Raw genomic sequence first — 16,646 nt, 5'->3', positions numbered from 1 at the left:
CTCCCCAACTACCACATCTCTCTGCTCTCTGCAGCGCTTTCTTCCCATTGTTCTTCCTGTTCCTCCCATAAGAAAAACATCTGCACACCTTTTGGCTATCCCATACCATTCCTTCCATTTGTACGTTTGAAATTTTCATCAATTCAGAGTTAGAAACACCTTTTTGTGGCAAACACAAAGGTGTTCATATGACTGCTTTTCTTTTAGGATGATAAAATTGCTGTTCAGCTACAAGGGATGAAACTGACAGAATTCAACTGCACTCAGCTGAGGTGTCACGTGACCCCAGGCTCCCCCAGCCAATGACAAAGCATGGCAAGCTCAGCCACGTGGGGACTCCACAGTTGGCAGTCCTAGCTCTGAAGCTCCCCTGTGAGAGACCTCCTCACACAGGAGAACTGTGTGGCTCTCCTAGCTTCTGCCCTGTGGCAATCTGAATAAGAATGGTCCCCACAGGCCCATAGATTTGAATGCTTGGTCACCTGGGAGTGATATATTTGAAAGGAGTAGGAAGTGTGGCCTTGTTGGGGCAGATGTGGCCTTGTTGGAGACGGTGTATCACTGTAGGTGGGCTTTGAAGTTTCAGAAGCCTGAGCCATGACGTCTCTCTCTCTCTCTCCCTGCTACCAGCACCACTTCTGCCCACACGCCCATGCTCCCCGCCATGATGACAGTGAACTAAACCTCTGAAACTGTAAGCCAGCCCCAATTCAATGCTTTCCTTTGTAGAGTTGCTGTGGTCACGGTGTCTCCTCACAGCAATAGACGACTGACTAAGATATGCCTCTTCCTTTCTTCCACTTTGTGTCCCTGCCAGATCCCATTGCTGCCACCTTTACTTTGCCCAGGGAAAGTACCTCAGTAAAACTGGCTGGCTTATTACTGCTTGATCACTGCATCCCAAAGGCCCTAAACTGTTGTTATATGTTTTTCATTCTTTTGGGGGGCCCGCCACCCAAATCACATACAGAGGCTTATTCTTAATTATGAATACCTGGCCTTACCTTGGCTTTGTTTCTAGCCAGCTTTCCTTAACCTTAAATTCTCCCGTCTACCTTTTCCCTCTGGCTTTTCCTGTTCTCTTACTTCTGTGGATCTTACCCTTACTCTGTGGTTTGTTGGTTGTGAGTTGGGTGACTGGCCCCTGGAGTCCTCCTCCTCCTCTTCTTCTGGCTCCTCCTTTTTAATTCTCTCTTCCCAGATTTCTCCTTCTACTTATATTCTCTGCCTTCCTCTCTCTCTCTCTCTCTCTCTCTCTCTCTCTCTCTCTCTCTCTCTCTCTCTCTCCCCCTCCCTCTCTCTCCTGCCTTGCTATTGGCCATTCAGTTCTTTATCCGACCAGTCAGGTGTTTCAGACAGGCACAGTAACACAGGTTTACAGAGTTAAACAGATGCAATGTGAACAAAGGTAACAGACCTTAAAATAATGCCCCCAGCACTAACCCGCCACTGCTGAGATGGAAGCTGCTTCACTGGCTCTTCACCACCCTCTACCCACAAAGCTTGAAAAAATAATAAAGAACGACAGAGCGGTACAAACACCATCCTGTATTTAAATGTTCACTATAATAAATAAATATTTTCACACTAAAAGAAATACAGTCTAAGCCATGTGCCACCATACACACCTTTGATCTCAGCACTCGGAAGGCAGAAGCAAACAGATCGCTGAGGTCAAGGCCAGCCTGCTCTATAGAGAGTTCCAGGACAGCCAGCGCTACACAGAGAAACCCCGTCTCCAAAAGACTCAACTCCCTGCTCTAAAAAAAAAATTCAGTCATATAAAAAACTACATATAAAAACTCAATGTCAGAAATGGTCTCAAAAATTAAATTCGTGGTTCTATGGGGACAAGAGGCTTCATCCAAACTGCTCTTTCTTCTTGGCCACAAACAAGCTCCACCAGGTGTAACAACTCTGGGAACTTCTCCAAGGTTATCCTGGTCTGGGTTGAATGATGTCCTGGTTAGCTCTAAATATCAATTTTTCACAACTGAGAATTGTCCAAGAGGAGACCCTCAGTAGAGGAAATGCTTTTAGGACGATGTCTGTGAGAAACTGTCCTGATTGTTCACAGACATAGGAGAAGCCAGCCCACTGTGGGCAGCACCATCCCTAGGCAGGTGGTCCTGAACTGTATAAAAAAGCTAGCTGCGCATATACAGCTGTGAGCCAGTTGGCAAGCAGTGCCCTCCGTGGCTTCTGCTCTGCTGCTTTGGCTGTGAAGCGAATTCCTTGGTGAGAGGTAATGCTATATGGAACAGCAAACAGGCCTACCCTCCAGTTCCAGCCTCGTCTCCCTCGCGACAGGCTGTGACCTGGAACTGTAAACCCAACAAAGCCTTTCCTCCTCTAAGCTGCTTTTGGTCAGTGTTTTATCACAGCAACAGGAATGAAATGAGGACAGGCAGCCTCTCCCGTGCCCCCCTAACTCGCTAATATCTAGCACTAGATTAATATGCTTGGCCCTGGCAGCAGACACTTTACACCATCTACCTCTGTCTGCACCCCAACTCAGTGGTGAAAGGCGAGAGAGTCTAGCCCAGAGTGATGACTCGGGCCCCATCTCCATGGTGACCTGCAGATTACAAAAGGAATCATAGAAGAAACACTCCTGTTATAATCCTTCTCACATTTACACAAGACACTGCAGCCTCTTGGGGTAGCAGCAGGACCCTGGCCCTCTGAGGTAGCAGTCCTTATAGGGAGAATGCATAGACGTCTGTCTCCTGCTCTGCCTCTCCTCAAGGGAAAGATTTCTTGGCTGCTGGTGGGAGCAAGAAGCCTAACAGCCTCTTCTGTTGGGATGAGCCCAGCCAGTCAAAGAGGCTAAGCCCTCTGGCAACCACAGCAGAATCACCAGCCAGGAACCCTAGGTCGGCCAGAACTCCAAGGGCTAGCATCAAACTTTTCTGGGAGCTTTGAGCGAGACAAAGGCTTTGGCGTTCCTCTCTGGTCCAGGTCCTGGGAGAGATCTTCCAAGGATGAGATCTCCAAGTCACTCTCATCCTCAGAAAGCTGCAGAGGTAAAAGAGGAGAAGAAAATTGATTTTGATAAATGCAGGGGGGATGACAGAGAGTTCAGCAGCATCCAAGATAGAAACGGGAGAAAGTGATGCGTCCAAGTAAAGCCACGGGGAGAGGTGACTCCTGGTCCTGCCCTCCAAGCCCCCTGCCTCTGAAAACCTGCTCCAGAGACTCAGAGCCACAGTGGTTGAAACAGGTCTGGTGTCCTACTGAGGCCAAGGCAAGCACCTTGGAGAGATTTACGCGTAGATCTGGTTGCTCATGTTTACATTGAAACCTGGGCAGTCCGCATGTTCACAGCATCATCTATCTGCATTAGACTACCAGTGCCCACTCACAACAGAGAAGGAGAGCTTAGAGATGTTTATATGCGCTCCATGACAAAACCAACACAGTATGTAATAAAAAGGTAGATGGGGGTAATATTAGATGCAGATTTTTAACTCCTCTCATTGACAAAACTGGAAGCCCGGGGCCTTTAACTTTTGAAGCTTTTGAGATGAATGCACCTTAGTCAAAAGGACTCTTCCTCGAAGACTGGTGCTCAGAGCTGCCTGGTAAACACTGAACTTGAAAGGAGATGGGGAGCAACAAGACATCCTGGAATGGGCCTGAGCTGCAGCCAATGATAAAACTACAGTGTGTTGGAAGGTCAAGCTACATCCAGACCACAGTAATAGCCTAGGCCAGGAGTTCCCACCCAGGGTTTTCAGGGCCTCTGCTGGCTGCCTGGGGTTTGACATAGGCCATTCCATGTATTTTATCCTGGCATGTAAGAAGACACCGTCCAGGGCCTAGACAGCATCTCTGTCTATTTTAGACTATTGGTGCTCTTTGTCAATGGAGAACAGGAGAGCTTGGAGAACTTTACATAAATGCCAAGATAAGCCAAGCATACTGTGTGATAAGAAAAGGGATGTAGGGGTGCTATTAAAAAACACAAGTGAGAAACGAACGGGACTGCCCAGTGAAAGTGTCTGCTTAGCAAGTGGGGGGCCCCAGGTTCCATCAGCAGCATTAAAAAGACAACTGCTCACTGCCACTACTGTTGCTCAGGGCAACATCCTCATCATCTCCAAACGGACCTCTTTGGTTGAAAGGAGCGAATTGAAAAGTATAATTTATCCTCCTGCCCTAGAAAATAACAGAAAGTGGCAGCTGTTCCCCGGTGGAGAGAGAAGGTGGCGAAGAGTCTGGCACTCATGTGAGGGCTACGTCTGCAAATTCCATGGCAGCTACAGCCTGAGGGAGGCCAGGCCACCAAGATGTGCAGTGGTGAGGCATCCACCTCCTTGAACAGTTGGAGAAAAGGTGTCTGCGTTTCCCTATCTGATGTGCTGTGTGGCACCACTCTGAGGGTGGATAGTGTTTTCTATCCAGCCTTCTGTTGGGGTCTTCTGTGAAGTCAGGGCTGGGGAGGGGCCAAATATGGAAGAGACCGCACGGGAAGAAAGCAGCCATGACAGGAGGCTCACAGCAGCAGGAGACGAGAAAATACATCTCCTCAGAAAGTACTTATCTAATGAACCAAAGGGCTTCTTAACATTAACATGGGCACAGAAAAAAAATCCAAAATGCTCATCTTTCCACATAGATAGGGACAAACGAGACAATGTCACATGCAATGTCCATCTCGGGACATGTTAAAGCTCATACTTGCTCAGTCTTGTCCCAACCTTCACCCCAGAGCCCTCAAATTTGGAGCTGGCTCTCTATGGAATGTAGGGCCATCTTCAAGCATCCTACCTGAGACTTCCTTGCTGGTGTGGAAGACCTCTGTAGGGCAGTGTTGGGCCTTAAGAACACACTGACCCCTCCAGAAGGCTTCTTTGCTGGAGTTTCAAGGTGTTTCTCAAGGTTTTTGACCATCGACTGCACCAGTGTTCCTGGAAGGGGGCAAATAGCCATGTCAGTGGGGCAGGTCTGGAAAATGAATGCTTCATCCCTCTGGACTTTATCTAGACCCCAGTGTAGACAGATGGAGTGGAGAGAGACTCAAGAGGAAGAAGACAGGATTAGCACCTCTTCTCCCCCAAAGAGGAAAAGGAGACAAAGAAGGTCCAGGCTAATGCTAGCATGGTTATAAGCAGCTTAGAATGCCTTGATAATTTATATATATAATGTCTTGATAATGTAACTGCTGACTTGACTTATGACCAGCTGCTGAGTGGAACTGTCCCGCTAATGAATCTGAGTGAGCCTTCTGTTTAATTCATGAACTACTAAAATTGATGTACAGTGAGGCGACGTGTGATGGTTAATCTTGTCAACTTGACTGGATTGGAAATGGTGGAGGGAATTAGTAGAGCACACCTCAGGTGTGTCTGTGAGACATTATCAAACACAATTAGCTCATGAGGGCTCTGATCTTATCGGTGGACTGATCCCTTGATAGATTCATACTGGGGTGACTGGAGGTGTGTGGAAAGGTAGAAGGCGGGACCTACTTGGAAGAAGTAGGTGACTGCCCTTTTTCTGTATCCCTTTCTCTAGATTCCCGTTAGCCAGGGTGTGATCTGCTCCATAGACCTCCTACAAGGATGGACTGCTATCTCGGAAACCATGCACCAAAATAAATAATTCCTTTAAGCTTGGGTTAGTTCTTGGGTATTTTAGTCACAGTAAAGTGATTCCTCTGTCTTCCTTCAACACCTCCACCCAAAGACAAACACAGAGATCAAATATTAGTTATCACAGGTACAATTTCCTATGAATTCCATTCAGGAAGCAGGAGTTAATCAGTAACTCAGATCATCAATGGGCTTCCGACTCACTGTAAACCAACACAATGGAGAAGCACAGCATGAACATCACCCAGCTCTCTGGACTCCAATGCTAAGGCTCTTGGCAGACTTTTAGAGCTGCAGCAGCCCTTGGATGATTGATCATTGTGTTTATAGGGGCTGGAAAGATGGCTCGGCAGTTAAGAGTGTCTACCTCATTTGCAGAGGACCTGAGTTTGATTACTATCAGTGAGCTCACAGCCACCTGTAACTCCAGGCTTCAAAGGATCTAACGCCCTCTTCTGGCTTCCACAGGATCTGCACTTGCTTGCACATACCCATATACAGACTTACACATAGTTAAAAATAAAATGAATCTTTAAAAGACAGAAATGTTTATTAAATTCCTACTATGTGCCAAGCACTTTGTTTTTTGACCTCTTATGAATCATCTTGTTAAAATATGTCATTTTTACAACAAAGAAACCAGAACCTTTGCACAAGGACAGGTAGGGAGTGACAGAGCAAGAATTGTATGAAAGACTAGTGACTCCCAGTTCTAACATCTTTCCATCTTATCATCCCAGCTAAGGGATCAAGCCTCCAGAAAGCTAGGCCTGGTGGCTTCTGATGGGTTGACAGGCTTGGATTATGCTGCAGACATGAAGAAGCATTACAGAGTCCATTAAGACAAGTGTTAACAGACTGCAAACCCCACAGCTTCTCCTTCTGGCTTTGCAAAGTCAAAACTGTAAGCCCCATATTCCCCAGCTCAGCCTGAGCTAAGAAACACAACCTGAGACAGAGGCCTGGCTTCTGTTGGCAGTTTTATAAGGGGACTTGATGGCTAAGAGCAGACGCCACTATTTTGAGAAGAGAAATGTTCAACTCATCATTATAATGACCTACTAGATAGAGCATGGTAAGTTTAAAGAATAATTCACTCCTATTACCAGAAGCCTTAGCTTAGGTCTCTTTTCATCAACAAGTTGCATCCCTGCCTGTCACTGAAGAAAATGCCAAAGAACCTTTCTACACAGATAAAATGCTGCTGCTGTCCAAAGGCTGTTGATGAAGACATACTCAGGGCTTCCAGCTACCTTCTGTTTCTCCCATATAGCCCCCTAAGGGACCTGTTCCTTAGATGGTCTTCTCTACTAAACAAAAGGAGTGGGGGAGCTCCCCAAACTCCCAACATTTAGACAACTCAGTGACAAAAGCAAGGGGCAAAATAACCCTCACCCAGGTCTAGCTTCCGCCTGGCATTTCTGAGACAAAGAAGATATGCCGAATCAGCACTCCCTGGAAGAAGCTGAAGGGTTGTCCAGGGCACAGAGAAACTGGGGCCAGAGAAGGACTCACCTGAGGAAGCCAGCCCACCGGAGCCCTTGCCGGAGGGCTGGACACTCTCCTCCGAGGTCTCAGAATCAGACCAGCCCCAGTCGTCCTCTGGCTGGGGTGCAGATCTGGAAAGAACTTTGGCAGGCTGAAGAGACACTTGCTGCACAACGTCTTCTTCTGGCTCCTCTTCAGAACTAAAAGGGGGGGTGCTGCTGCAAGACAAAATGAAGGGAACAGGGGCCAGAAAGAAAAATTCAAAAGCCAGACTTTGGTTTTTTGGTTTGCCCCAAGCCAACCCTGCTCCCTCTCTCAGGCAAAGGTTAAAGCCTGAGTACCTGAGACCCCACCCTCCCACCGTAGCCAGGGTTGGGAGGAAGAGATGGGAAGGGGAGGGGAGGTCTGCCTGGACTGTGAGTGAGGGATCCCCAGTCTCTTCTCAGAGGCTCCAGGTGAACACTACCTGAGGTACCTTCTATATTCTCATCTGTCCCCATCCCTCCCTTGTAGGCAAAGCTCTGTGAGGGTCTAGGACAGGTTTCCTGAGGCCAGAGGCCATCACCTAGACCCTACAATAGGACAAAGTCTAGAGCTCACCTCAGCCCGGGCCCAGGGGAAACAGGGGTACTGGAGGGTCCATGCACTCGGGGGCGTGGAATGGGGGTGGACACCTGGGTGAGGCCAGGGCCATGGCTGCTGTGGCTCTGAAGAGTTGGCGTAGAAGGCTCTGCTGGCTTGGATGGCAGTGCCACATTCAGGGTCCTAGTCTTTGGCCGGGCCTCCCGTGTGGCCAGCGTGATCCGCTGGCTTTTGACTAGAAACACAGAAAGGAATGACTTGCAGGACATGCCAATGCTGGGCCTGTAGTCCTGAAATAGAGGAAAGTCTAACACCAGACATGATCATGCCAAACACAGTTGACAGTCGCCCTATATCCTGAGTCGAGTCCCTCTGCTAAGGCAAAGCTCCAGCTTCATTAGAGACTGAGAAAGTATTCAGTCTCCAGGTCACGCCATCATTACAGAAGACCAGAGAAGTCGTTCTGCAGACCCAGGCTGACTTTGGTCACAACTTTTAACTACTCAGAACCTTGAATGGGAGAAGCCCTGCAGGAAAACTCTGCTGCCACCAGAGGTCGCTGCAAGATTACATGACTACCAAGAGCTGCCGGGACCTTTCAATTCACAGGCAAGGCTGCTGTGCCCAAGACAGGCAGTTAGGTCCATTCACATTAGGAAACAAGGTAGGAAACAAGGGACCCAGTGAGTTTATTCATGGAACGTGAATTGGAGAGAAAGTACATCACAGGAAGCTAGAGCAAGTGCTTTCCATGAAACTTAACACCTATGCCTGGGTTCACTGAGAAGGGTTTCTTACTGCAGTAGTTCAATGTCAAAAATGTGATACATTGCTTTTAGACAATTTATTATTCATAAGTGGGGAGGGGTAAGATGAAGAAGGGGAAAAGCCAAAACAAGACTGCAGAGAGGAAACAATAGCTCACAGCTGCTGTGTACTAGACACTCATCAAGGCTTTCGTATACATCTGTTGCCCACCAGCACCCCCCCCCCCCCCCCCCAGTCCCCAGCCCACCATCAAACAGCATCATTTTCCTGCTTTACAGAGACGTGGAGCTACGGAGCTACGGAGGAACTTACCCTCAACTCCATGGAACAAAGTGACAGACGCACACCTGGCCGGTCCATCTGCCATTGCATGCCCCCGGCAAGCTCCAGAGCAAGAGGCATGGTCTAAGTCAGTGGTTCTCAACCTTCCTCATACAGTTCCTCATGTTGTGGTGAGCTCCAACCATAAAGTTATCTCCCTGGTACTTCATAACTATAATTTTGCTACTGTTATGAATTATAATATAAATACCCAATATGCAGGATATCTGATCTGCAAACCCTGTGAAAAGGTAGTTCAAACCGCCCCCCAAGGGGTTGTGACCCACAGGTTGAGAACTGTTTGGACTCTCAGCAGCCAGGCGAGCACTGGCAAAGGGCTTGTGGGGAATGTGGAGATAAGGGGACTCAGAGCAGGAAGGAAAGGTCTACCAAGTGTCATGAAAACGGATCTCTCATCTCAGTAAATGACTTGAACCCCAAAGCTAGGGAAGGGGCAATGGGGAAAGGGGAGGCTCCCTCCTGGCTTTCTGGTGACAGCAATGGGGGAAAGTGGTACCCACAAGAAGCAAGACTCCCTTCCTTTCCCCTGAAAGCCAGAAGTCTGAGGACATTTCCGTTCTTCCTCTCCAAATCCCCCTCCTCCCCATCCTGAGTACCCAGCACTCCTGTGTCTGGCTGGCTGGCTCACATCTCCCAGTCCCCCCTGCTTTCTCCTGTGACAGGGCAGTTCCTGGGACAAAGTCAGGCGAAGCAGATACTGCACTAAGTTAGAGATATTTGGGCAAATGAGCAAAGGAACACAAGTTCAGACCCAAGCAGGAAAACCACCTGTCTGTCAGAGACAGCAAGACCAAGAAGTGTCCTATCTTTAGAAACTTTAAGGTCAGAAAGTTGACTTAGGATGGGGTCTCTCAGATAATCACATAATTTTTACCATATTCTTATACTACCTGTCCTGTTATCTCTTTAACACTTTATATTAAACAATTGCACTTTTCACATAAAATATCTGCTTTATACTTATACAAGAAATAATTCTACTACATCACATGATTGTATGCTAGGATTTTTCCCCCCAATTCATGTGAAGGAAAAGAAAAAAATAAGTATAAAATAAATGGTCCATGTACCAACTAAAATCATCTCTAGTGTCCCCCAGAGATATGCAGGCTGCATTTGGCAAACTTTATTTGCATAAAGAGCTCAGCCCTGATCTGCTGGACATGAGACGGGGTTGGCATCCTTCTGGCCATGTGCATCCACGGCTTAGGAAAGGACACGAAGGCATCCTTTAATCTTCCACCCAAATCACAAATGTCTCGACCCAACTCTGCCTCCGCCTCTGTTTCTCCCAAAGAGGCTTTCTCAACTCATTTACCCTTGAGGGTCACACAGGCTCTATTGGTCAGAAAAGCATCCTCATGGGAGGCAGGGGCAGCTCCCTCCTCCTGTGCAAATACCCCAGCCAGAATGGAATTCTCCTCTCATGGCCTCAAAGCACGCCTGCACTCGCTTACCTGGAGGCTGGCTGGCTGGCCGGGACACTACAGCTGTACTCTCCCATCTCCTCTTCACTCTGCCCGTCACTTCCTTATTGAGTTCTTCCCTCAGACTCCAAAATTCACCAAAGCTTCTGGATGTCTGCTCCCTTTGGCTTCTCAGCAGGGACTCCAGATGTCGGAGAGTCTGAGCTGAAATTCCCTTTGTGCCCTAGAGGAGACAAAAGTTCACCTTTGCATACACAGGCTCCCTCCTCCCTTCCCTAAAGCTGCTGATGTGGGGGTACTCTGACTGGAGCCTATCGTGTTGGAGGGGGTGCCTGGGGAACAGTGGGCTCCACATTGCAGAAAGTGTGTGAATTCAGGGTTTGGGAACTCTATCACAAGGCACAACATAGGATTAGGTGAAGGGCTTCATCACACCGTAAGGGACTTGGATGGGGGCGCTCTTTCCCAGAATCCTACTGAACGACCAGGTGAGAGCATGGCCTACATCATTTTGCACCTCCTGGCACTACCGTGTTCTCCCTGATTAACAGGGTTTGGAAAACTGAACTTCAAAACCAGTGCATACTACTAGAAGTTCCTTGGGCTTCTGCCTGCCACCCACCCAGAGCCCAGAAAAGGGTTTGGGAGGCATCTGGATGCTAGACGAAGATTTACCAAAATTAGCCATTTTTAAGTCAAAATTGAACACAGGACCGGGATAGGATAGCAGCTGAAGACAGGCCAATCTCAATGAGAATTTTTATAAAAAACCTAGCTGTCTGAGTTTGTTTGGCTTGTTTTTCTAATCTTACTCACTGAAATGCAAATGGTAAGTTCGATGCTATGATGCTTGGCTACTTTGATAACATGATGTGCCTTTATTTACTAATATATGCATTCAGGCTCTATCTGTGCACATCTGGGCACAGCCACATGTTCCATGCATAGATAGTGGACTTAGAGAGAGAGGTTTATGCAAACAGGACTGGCCCATAGACCAGACTCAGCCAGCTAAATGCCCTCTGTTGGAGATTTGGTAGAGGCACAGGGAAAACAGTAGCCAATGAGCAGAGAACATTGAGAGGGTCAAGATGAGGACTTGGAGGAAAGCAGAGACCTCTCTTCTGCCGACAGGTGACAGAAGCTGTCCCCAGACAGCAACAAGCACAGGAAGAAATGAATGAGTCTGCAAGGTAAAGAATGAACAATCGCCTCTCTGGGCGAGAACATTTTTTGTCTTCATTATAGGCCTCAGCCTATAAACAGTACCCCTTAGCCTGGTGTAGTGGTACAATAGGTTAAGTCCAGCACCCTGGAGGCTGAGGCAGTACGTAGCCCGAGCTGCACAGCAAGACCCTGTCTTTAAACACATGATCAAATGATAACTCAACAGTGGCCCAGGAACCGACCCTCTTTATCCCCATGCCTTCCAGCTTCTCTTCCAGGGTGTCCTCCAGGATGGGCCGGAACTGCTTCAGCCAAGTGGGGTTTTGCCTCAGGGCTGCTAACACTTTCCACTGCTCATCATGGGACTCCTGCAGCTCTGCAGCAAGAGACAGTAAGCAAGGTCAGTGCTCCCCCGAGCCCGCCATCCCTGTACCTGCCGGTGACCCTGAGAGCCTTGCTGTACCTGCCAGTAACCCCAGTCCAAAGCAGGCCACTCCCACATGCCCACCCCTGGGCCAGAAGATGACCCATTTTTCCTTCTGTTTGTCATTGTCTCAGACACGCCACCCAGCTTCTACTCCCCCATCCCCTGCCAGCCTAGACCTCCCAGATCTGGGCTCAGTCAGTCCTGAAGTCAACCCATTGCTTTTGGAATTGGAATTAAACTTTGGAAACAACTTGTTCCCTGGACTCCATGCTGGTCTTGGATTTCAGACCTGCTCCAGCCTTAGCCCAGCCTCCACCTGATACCCTCTCCCACTACTGAACTCTCCGACTACTGAATCTAGTTCTGTTCTGATCCAGATTAAAGAGCAGACAAGATCATCCCTTCAAGTTTCCTCTCTAGGCCCCTTGTCAGTCTTGTTACTTTGGGTCCTTCATTATCTACCTACAGCTCTTTCACATGGAGAACAGCAGCAGAGATCATTTAAAAGCCAGTGCAGTGAGCTCTCCTCCAGGGACCAGCACCAGGTGAGAGGCAGTGGGGCAGGCACAGGGGCAGGACCTGAGTCAGAAGCCAGGTAGGCACTGGCTCTGCCTCTGTAGCCTTGTGAGTCAGTGACCCTACAGACTGCATGTTAGCGCCTTTCAACAAGGTACCTGGTGCACACACAGAGCTTAAGAAATATCTATCATATGTCCTTAGTTCCTTCCTCCATAGCTTCATGTATCCAGATTACAGTTAAAGGGAAAATAAAAAGAGAGGAGAAAGAGACCCACCAACCTTCCTCAGAAGAGTCCTCCTCTGTGTCCACAGCCTTTGGCAACTCTTGGACTTCTGAGAAGACAGAACAATTAGTGGCACCAGAACCCTGCAGCCCACATCTAACTCAAAGAAAGGTATAGTACCCCAGGGGAGTACTGGCCTGTGAGGGCAAGCCCTCCAGAGACTCATCTTTCCCAGAGGGGCAGGGTGGAAGGAACGGTCACAGACACTGGAGGCAGGAACATCAGACTCACAGCCCAGTTCTGCCTCCAATAGCTGTGCATGAGCTGACAAGTCTCTGAACCTCACTAAGCCTCAGTTTTCTTATATGGAAAAACAAAGTGATGATACCCATCCCACATTAAATCACAACATAATGAGATGATGAACCATAAGTATGCGGCACGGCACACGGTTGTTATTAATGGCACTCCACAGACATGGTGAGTTAGAAAGACTACTCAAGGGCCCGGTTCTATCAACACCATGCCCAAGACCCTCACTCCTGCCCTTCCACTAGAGAAAAACCAAGCTAGGCATGAGTCTCTGACAGCTGATGAAATGCCTTCAGCACAAATGCCCTCTCTCCCATAAGCCCTTTTCCTTATCCAGTTAGACAGCCTGACATCACAGTGCATGTCCTGTGGACTGCTATCACCAGCCTTCTACCTGTGAATCACTTGGGGGATGGAAGGCAAAGAGCCCAGGACAACCCCAAAGACTGATCCTAACCACCCACTGCAGACTTACCCTCTGTCTTCTTGAGGGACAATGTCTGGATCTGCAAAAGGTGAGATAGAGCAGGTTACAGCCAGCAGAGGACACTAAAGGGACTCCTCTCAGAGCATCAGACATGCCCAGAACAGGAAAGAAAGAGCAGCCACTGTTGACATGGAACTAGAATGACTCACTATCCGGCCCCAAGCACATCTCATCTTCCCACCGTGCATTGTGGAAAGACACCACACCAAGGAAGACCAGTTGCTAGTAGTCCTGGATGACAACCTGCTCAGCTTTCTCAGGGATGGGAGACCAGCACGCCATCTTCAGAGGGCTATTCCCTCAGGGCAGGAGCCCACGGAAGCAGAGTGGGGCAGGAGTACAGTTGGTGTGGAGATAAAATTGATGTAAAACAGCCAGGAAAAGGAATTCTAACCAGGGGTGCAGCCAGCTGAGCTGAGGGCTCATGGGAACAGAGGCCAGACAGCACCCCTGCCTGGAGGCCTAACCCAGGCACTGGCAAATCTGCCCAGCACCCCTTTCCCAACAAGGGCCTTTTCCCTCCTCTTTCATGGGTTGCAGACTGGGCAGCTGAATATGGTCCACATGACCTCAGACCACAGTAACAGCTGCCTGTCCATGTTTGGATAGAGAGTTCTGAACTAGCAAAGGGTCAAGAGTGCTAGTGGCCAACTGTTTTTGGTTTTCCTGATTTGTTTGTGTTGTCACATGGGACCAGTAAGAAGCACGTTGGCTTCTGAATAAAGGAAACACTTTTAGAAAAGAGAAACGCTAAAGAGGAAAACTAGTGTCCACACTCAAGTCCCGGTTCCATTTCGTTCCCAAACTCAGCTGCTTCTCCGCCTTGGGCTGTGAGACACTGTTTACCTATGTGGTGCACCCTCTCTTCTGCTTCAGCTTGGGTTTCTATCACCTGCTGCATCATGGGCTGCTGTAGTTCTCATCCAATACTGATCCCCAACTGCTTCTCCTTACCTGTCTACTCCAGCAACCAGAAAACCAATTATGTGGAGCTGGAGAGATGAAGGAGCAGTTAAGAGCACTTGCTATTCTTGCAGAGGGCCCAGACTCAGTTCCCAGCAGCCTCTGGCTCACAACCTTCTTTAATTCCAGGAACAGGGTACCCCCCTCCTCTCAGCCTCTTCTGACCTCCAAGGACACCAGGCACATACATAACACAATACATACACACAGGCAAAACATCGTTAACATAAAATAAAATCTTTTTTTTAATGAAGAATCCTTCTTAAAAATTATGCTCTTTTCCAGTTTCTTTAAAGTTCTATTTGCTCACTGACACAACTTTAAACAATAATATGTCTCCAAAGCCTGGAGCTGGTGAGACAGCTCAGCAGATAAAGGCACTTGCTGCTCAACCTGGTGACCTGCATCAGATTCGTGAATCTACATGAAGGTATAAGGAAGAATGGATTTCATGGCACTGCCTCTGAGCTCCACATGTGTGCTAGAGTGTACATGTGCATACACACATACACACATACACACACACACACACGGAATAAATAATTCTTTTGGAATGTCTTGGGAAAGGACCTTTTTATCAACTTCGTCCATCAAATATGTCTGTGAAGGTTGGGGCTTCGATGCTATATTATAACTATGACAGCTGAATGTAAAAGTGAAATCAGAGTCTGAGTTCTCAATAGCGTGAATTTGGTGCTAACCACATCATGCAAGTGTTGCCTCTTTGGGTTGTATGATCAGCATAAACTGCTGCTACTTACTCTATTGTCTTGAGCCAACAGGTTCCTCAATGAAATACTTGCAAACACTAGTTCTGAAGGCACACCTCCAGAGTGGGCCAGAGGTGACTTACAGCAATGGGAAGGTTTGAATAGACCACTCAAACGGCCTCCATCGACCATTCTATGTGTGTCAATGTTTGGCCCATAAAGAGTGGCACTATTAGGAGGTGTGGCCTTGTTGGAGGAAGTGTGTCACTGTGGGTATGGGCTTTGAGGCCTCATATGCTCAAACTAGGCCTAGTGTGACAGTCTCCTTCTGCTGCCTGTAGATCAAGATGTAGAACTCTCAGTTCCTTCTCCAGCACCATGTCTGCCTGCACACAGCCATGCTTCCTGCCTGATGATAATGGACTGAACCTCTGAAACTGTAAGCCAAACCCAATTGAATGGTTTCCTTTATAAGAGTTGCCATGGTCAGGGTGGGTATCTTTTCATAGCAATAGAAACCCAAAGACAAGCAGAAGAGGCCAGTGTTTGTAGGGAGCAAGGGACAAGGTGGTGTCATTTAACAGCTTCCTCTGAGATTGAAACATTCCATCCTGTGTAGTGAGCTCCTTAAGCAGGAAGGTAAACAGCTCAACAATAACTTCAGGAAGTCCCTGAAACTGACCAGAATCACTAGGCCTCTCCCTGACAGGGTAAAGAATAAAACCTGAGAGTCCTCCTCTCCGGAAGCTGAGCTACAAAAGAAACACTCAGACAAGCTGAGCTGCAAAGACTCTGAGAGGAGAAAAGCTACAAAGAAGACTCTGAGACCAGACCAATGGCCCAAAGAAGCAGAAACCAGCCGAGCTGCCTGGAAGAGGTTTAGACCAACAGAGTCTCTTAGAAAGGACACTCTCCAACCTGCTGAGCTGCCTGAGGCTATGCGGTGTGCTCCAGGTTCCTGGCTGTGCCGGCTGTCACCCATATTCCTATAAGTAACCCCAACAGAACTCACTGGATCACCAAGCTGGACTTCGGTGGTATCTCTACTTTGGTCTGTCATGGGTTCCCTATCTGGCGTGAGTAGATGTGCGTGTTGTGTCTCCCAGGAAAAGTTTTGTCACGTGACAGGTGGGTACAGTAACTGACATAATGTGGCTAGAAAGCAGAAAAGTACAACTAACAAGGGGTATGAGGACAGGAGGAAGGGATTGGACAGTGGCAATAACTCCAGGGCTCTGTGGAGAACAGGAACCTGAGGCCCCAGGTGGGGCTTACAGGAGATAGGGGCAGCTTTCCCACAGACGTGGACTTCCAAAGGGGAGCCAAGTACAGGCTGGGGGTGGTGGAGAATTACCAAGAACAGGTGAAGAGGCACAGGACCCAGCTTTAGGAGGTGCTCAGAGACCCAGCGACTTTTATCTCACTGGCTTATTAGAAAGCCTCATCTGCAGCTGTTCCTTGATGGAAAGCGGGCTGGCTAGTAAGCTACATCTGTGAATCTACTATAAGGAGCACAGCTGTGTCCCAGCAGCCCAGCTGGAGTCAGATGTCATCCGCCACTTATAGAAAACCCTGTGCAAAAATTAAAAATAAATAAATAAATAAATAAATAAAGCCAGGCGGTGGTAGCACA

General features: G+C 48.2%; 1 protein-coding gene across 5 annotated transcripts in view; it reads right to left on the bottom strand.

The window, feature by feature from the left end:
* Positions 1-1,731: 1,731 nt before the first annotated feature.
* The window catches only part of Dzip1l (DAZ interacting zinc finger protein 1 like), a 38,407-nt gene continuing 23,492 nt past the window's right edge, over positions 1,732-16,646 (bottom strand). For 2 of the 5 annotated variants that reach the window (XM_036193749.1, XM_036193750.1), the window contains exons 10-17: positions 13,329-13,359; positions 12,597-12,650; positions 11,614-11,747; positions 10,235-10,427; positions 7,686-7,902; positions 7,113-7,303; positions 4,774-4,913; positions 1,732-3,018 (exon numbers count right to left, since the gene is read on the bottom strand). In XM_036193749.1, the coding sequence (XP_036049642.1) occupies positions 2,857-3,018; positions 4,774-4,913; positions 7,113-7,303; positions 7,686-7,902; positions 10,235-10,427; positions 11,614-11,747; positions 12,597-12,650; positions 13,329-13,359 (1,122 nt within the window). In that variant the 3' untranslated portion in view covers positions 1,732-2,856. Of the gene's footprint in view, positions 3,019-4,773; positions 4,914-7,112; positions 7,304-7,685; positions 7,903-10,234; positions 10,428-11,613; positions 11,748-12,596; positions 12,651-13,328; positions 13,360-16,646 lie in introns of those variants that run through there. The other 3 variants (XM_036193751.1, XM_036193752.1, XM_036193753.1) reach the window with 3 other exon arrangements.

The sequence above is a fragment of the Onychomys torridus genome, chromosome 7 (genome assembly GCF_903995425.1).
Source record: "Onychomys torridus chromosome 7, mOncTor1.1, whole genome shotgun sequence".
NCBI classification, from domain to species: Eukaryota; Metazoa; Chordata; class Mammalia; order Rodentia; family Cricetidae; genus Onychomys; species Onychomys torridus.
Note: the sequence above shows the minus strand (reverse complement) of the source record. Positions and strands in the feature narration are given on the sequence as shown.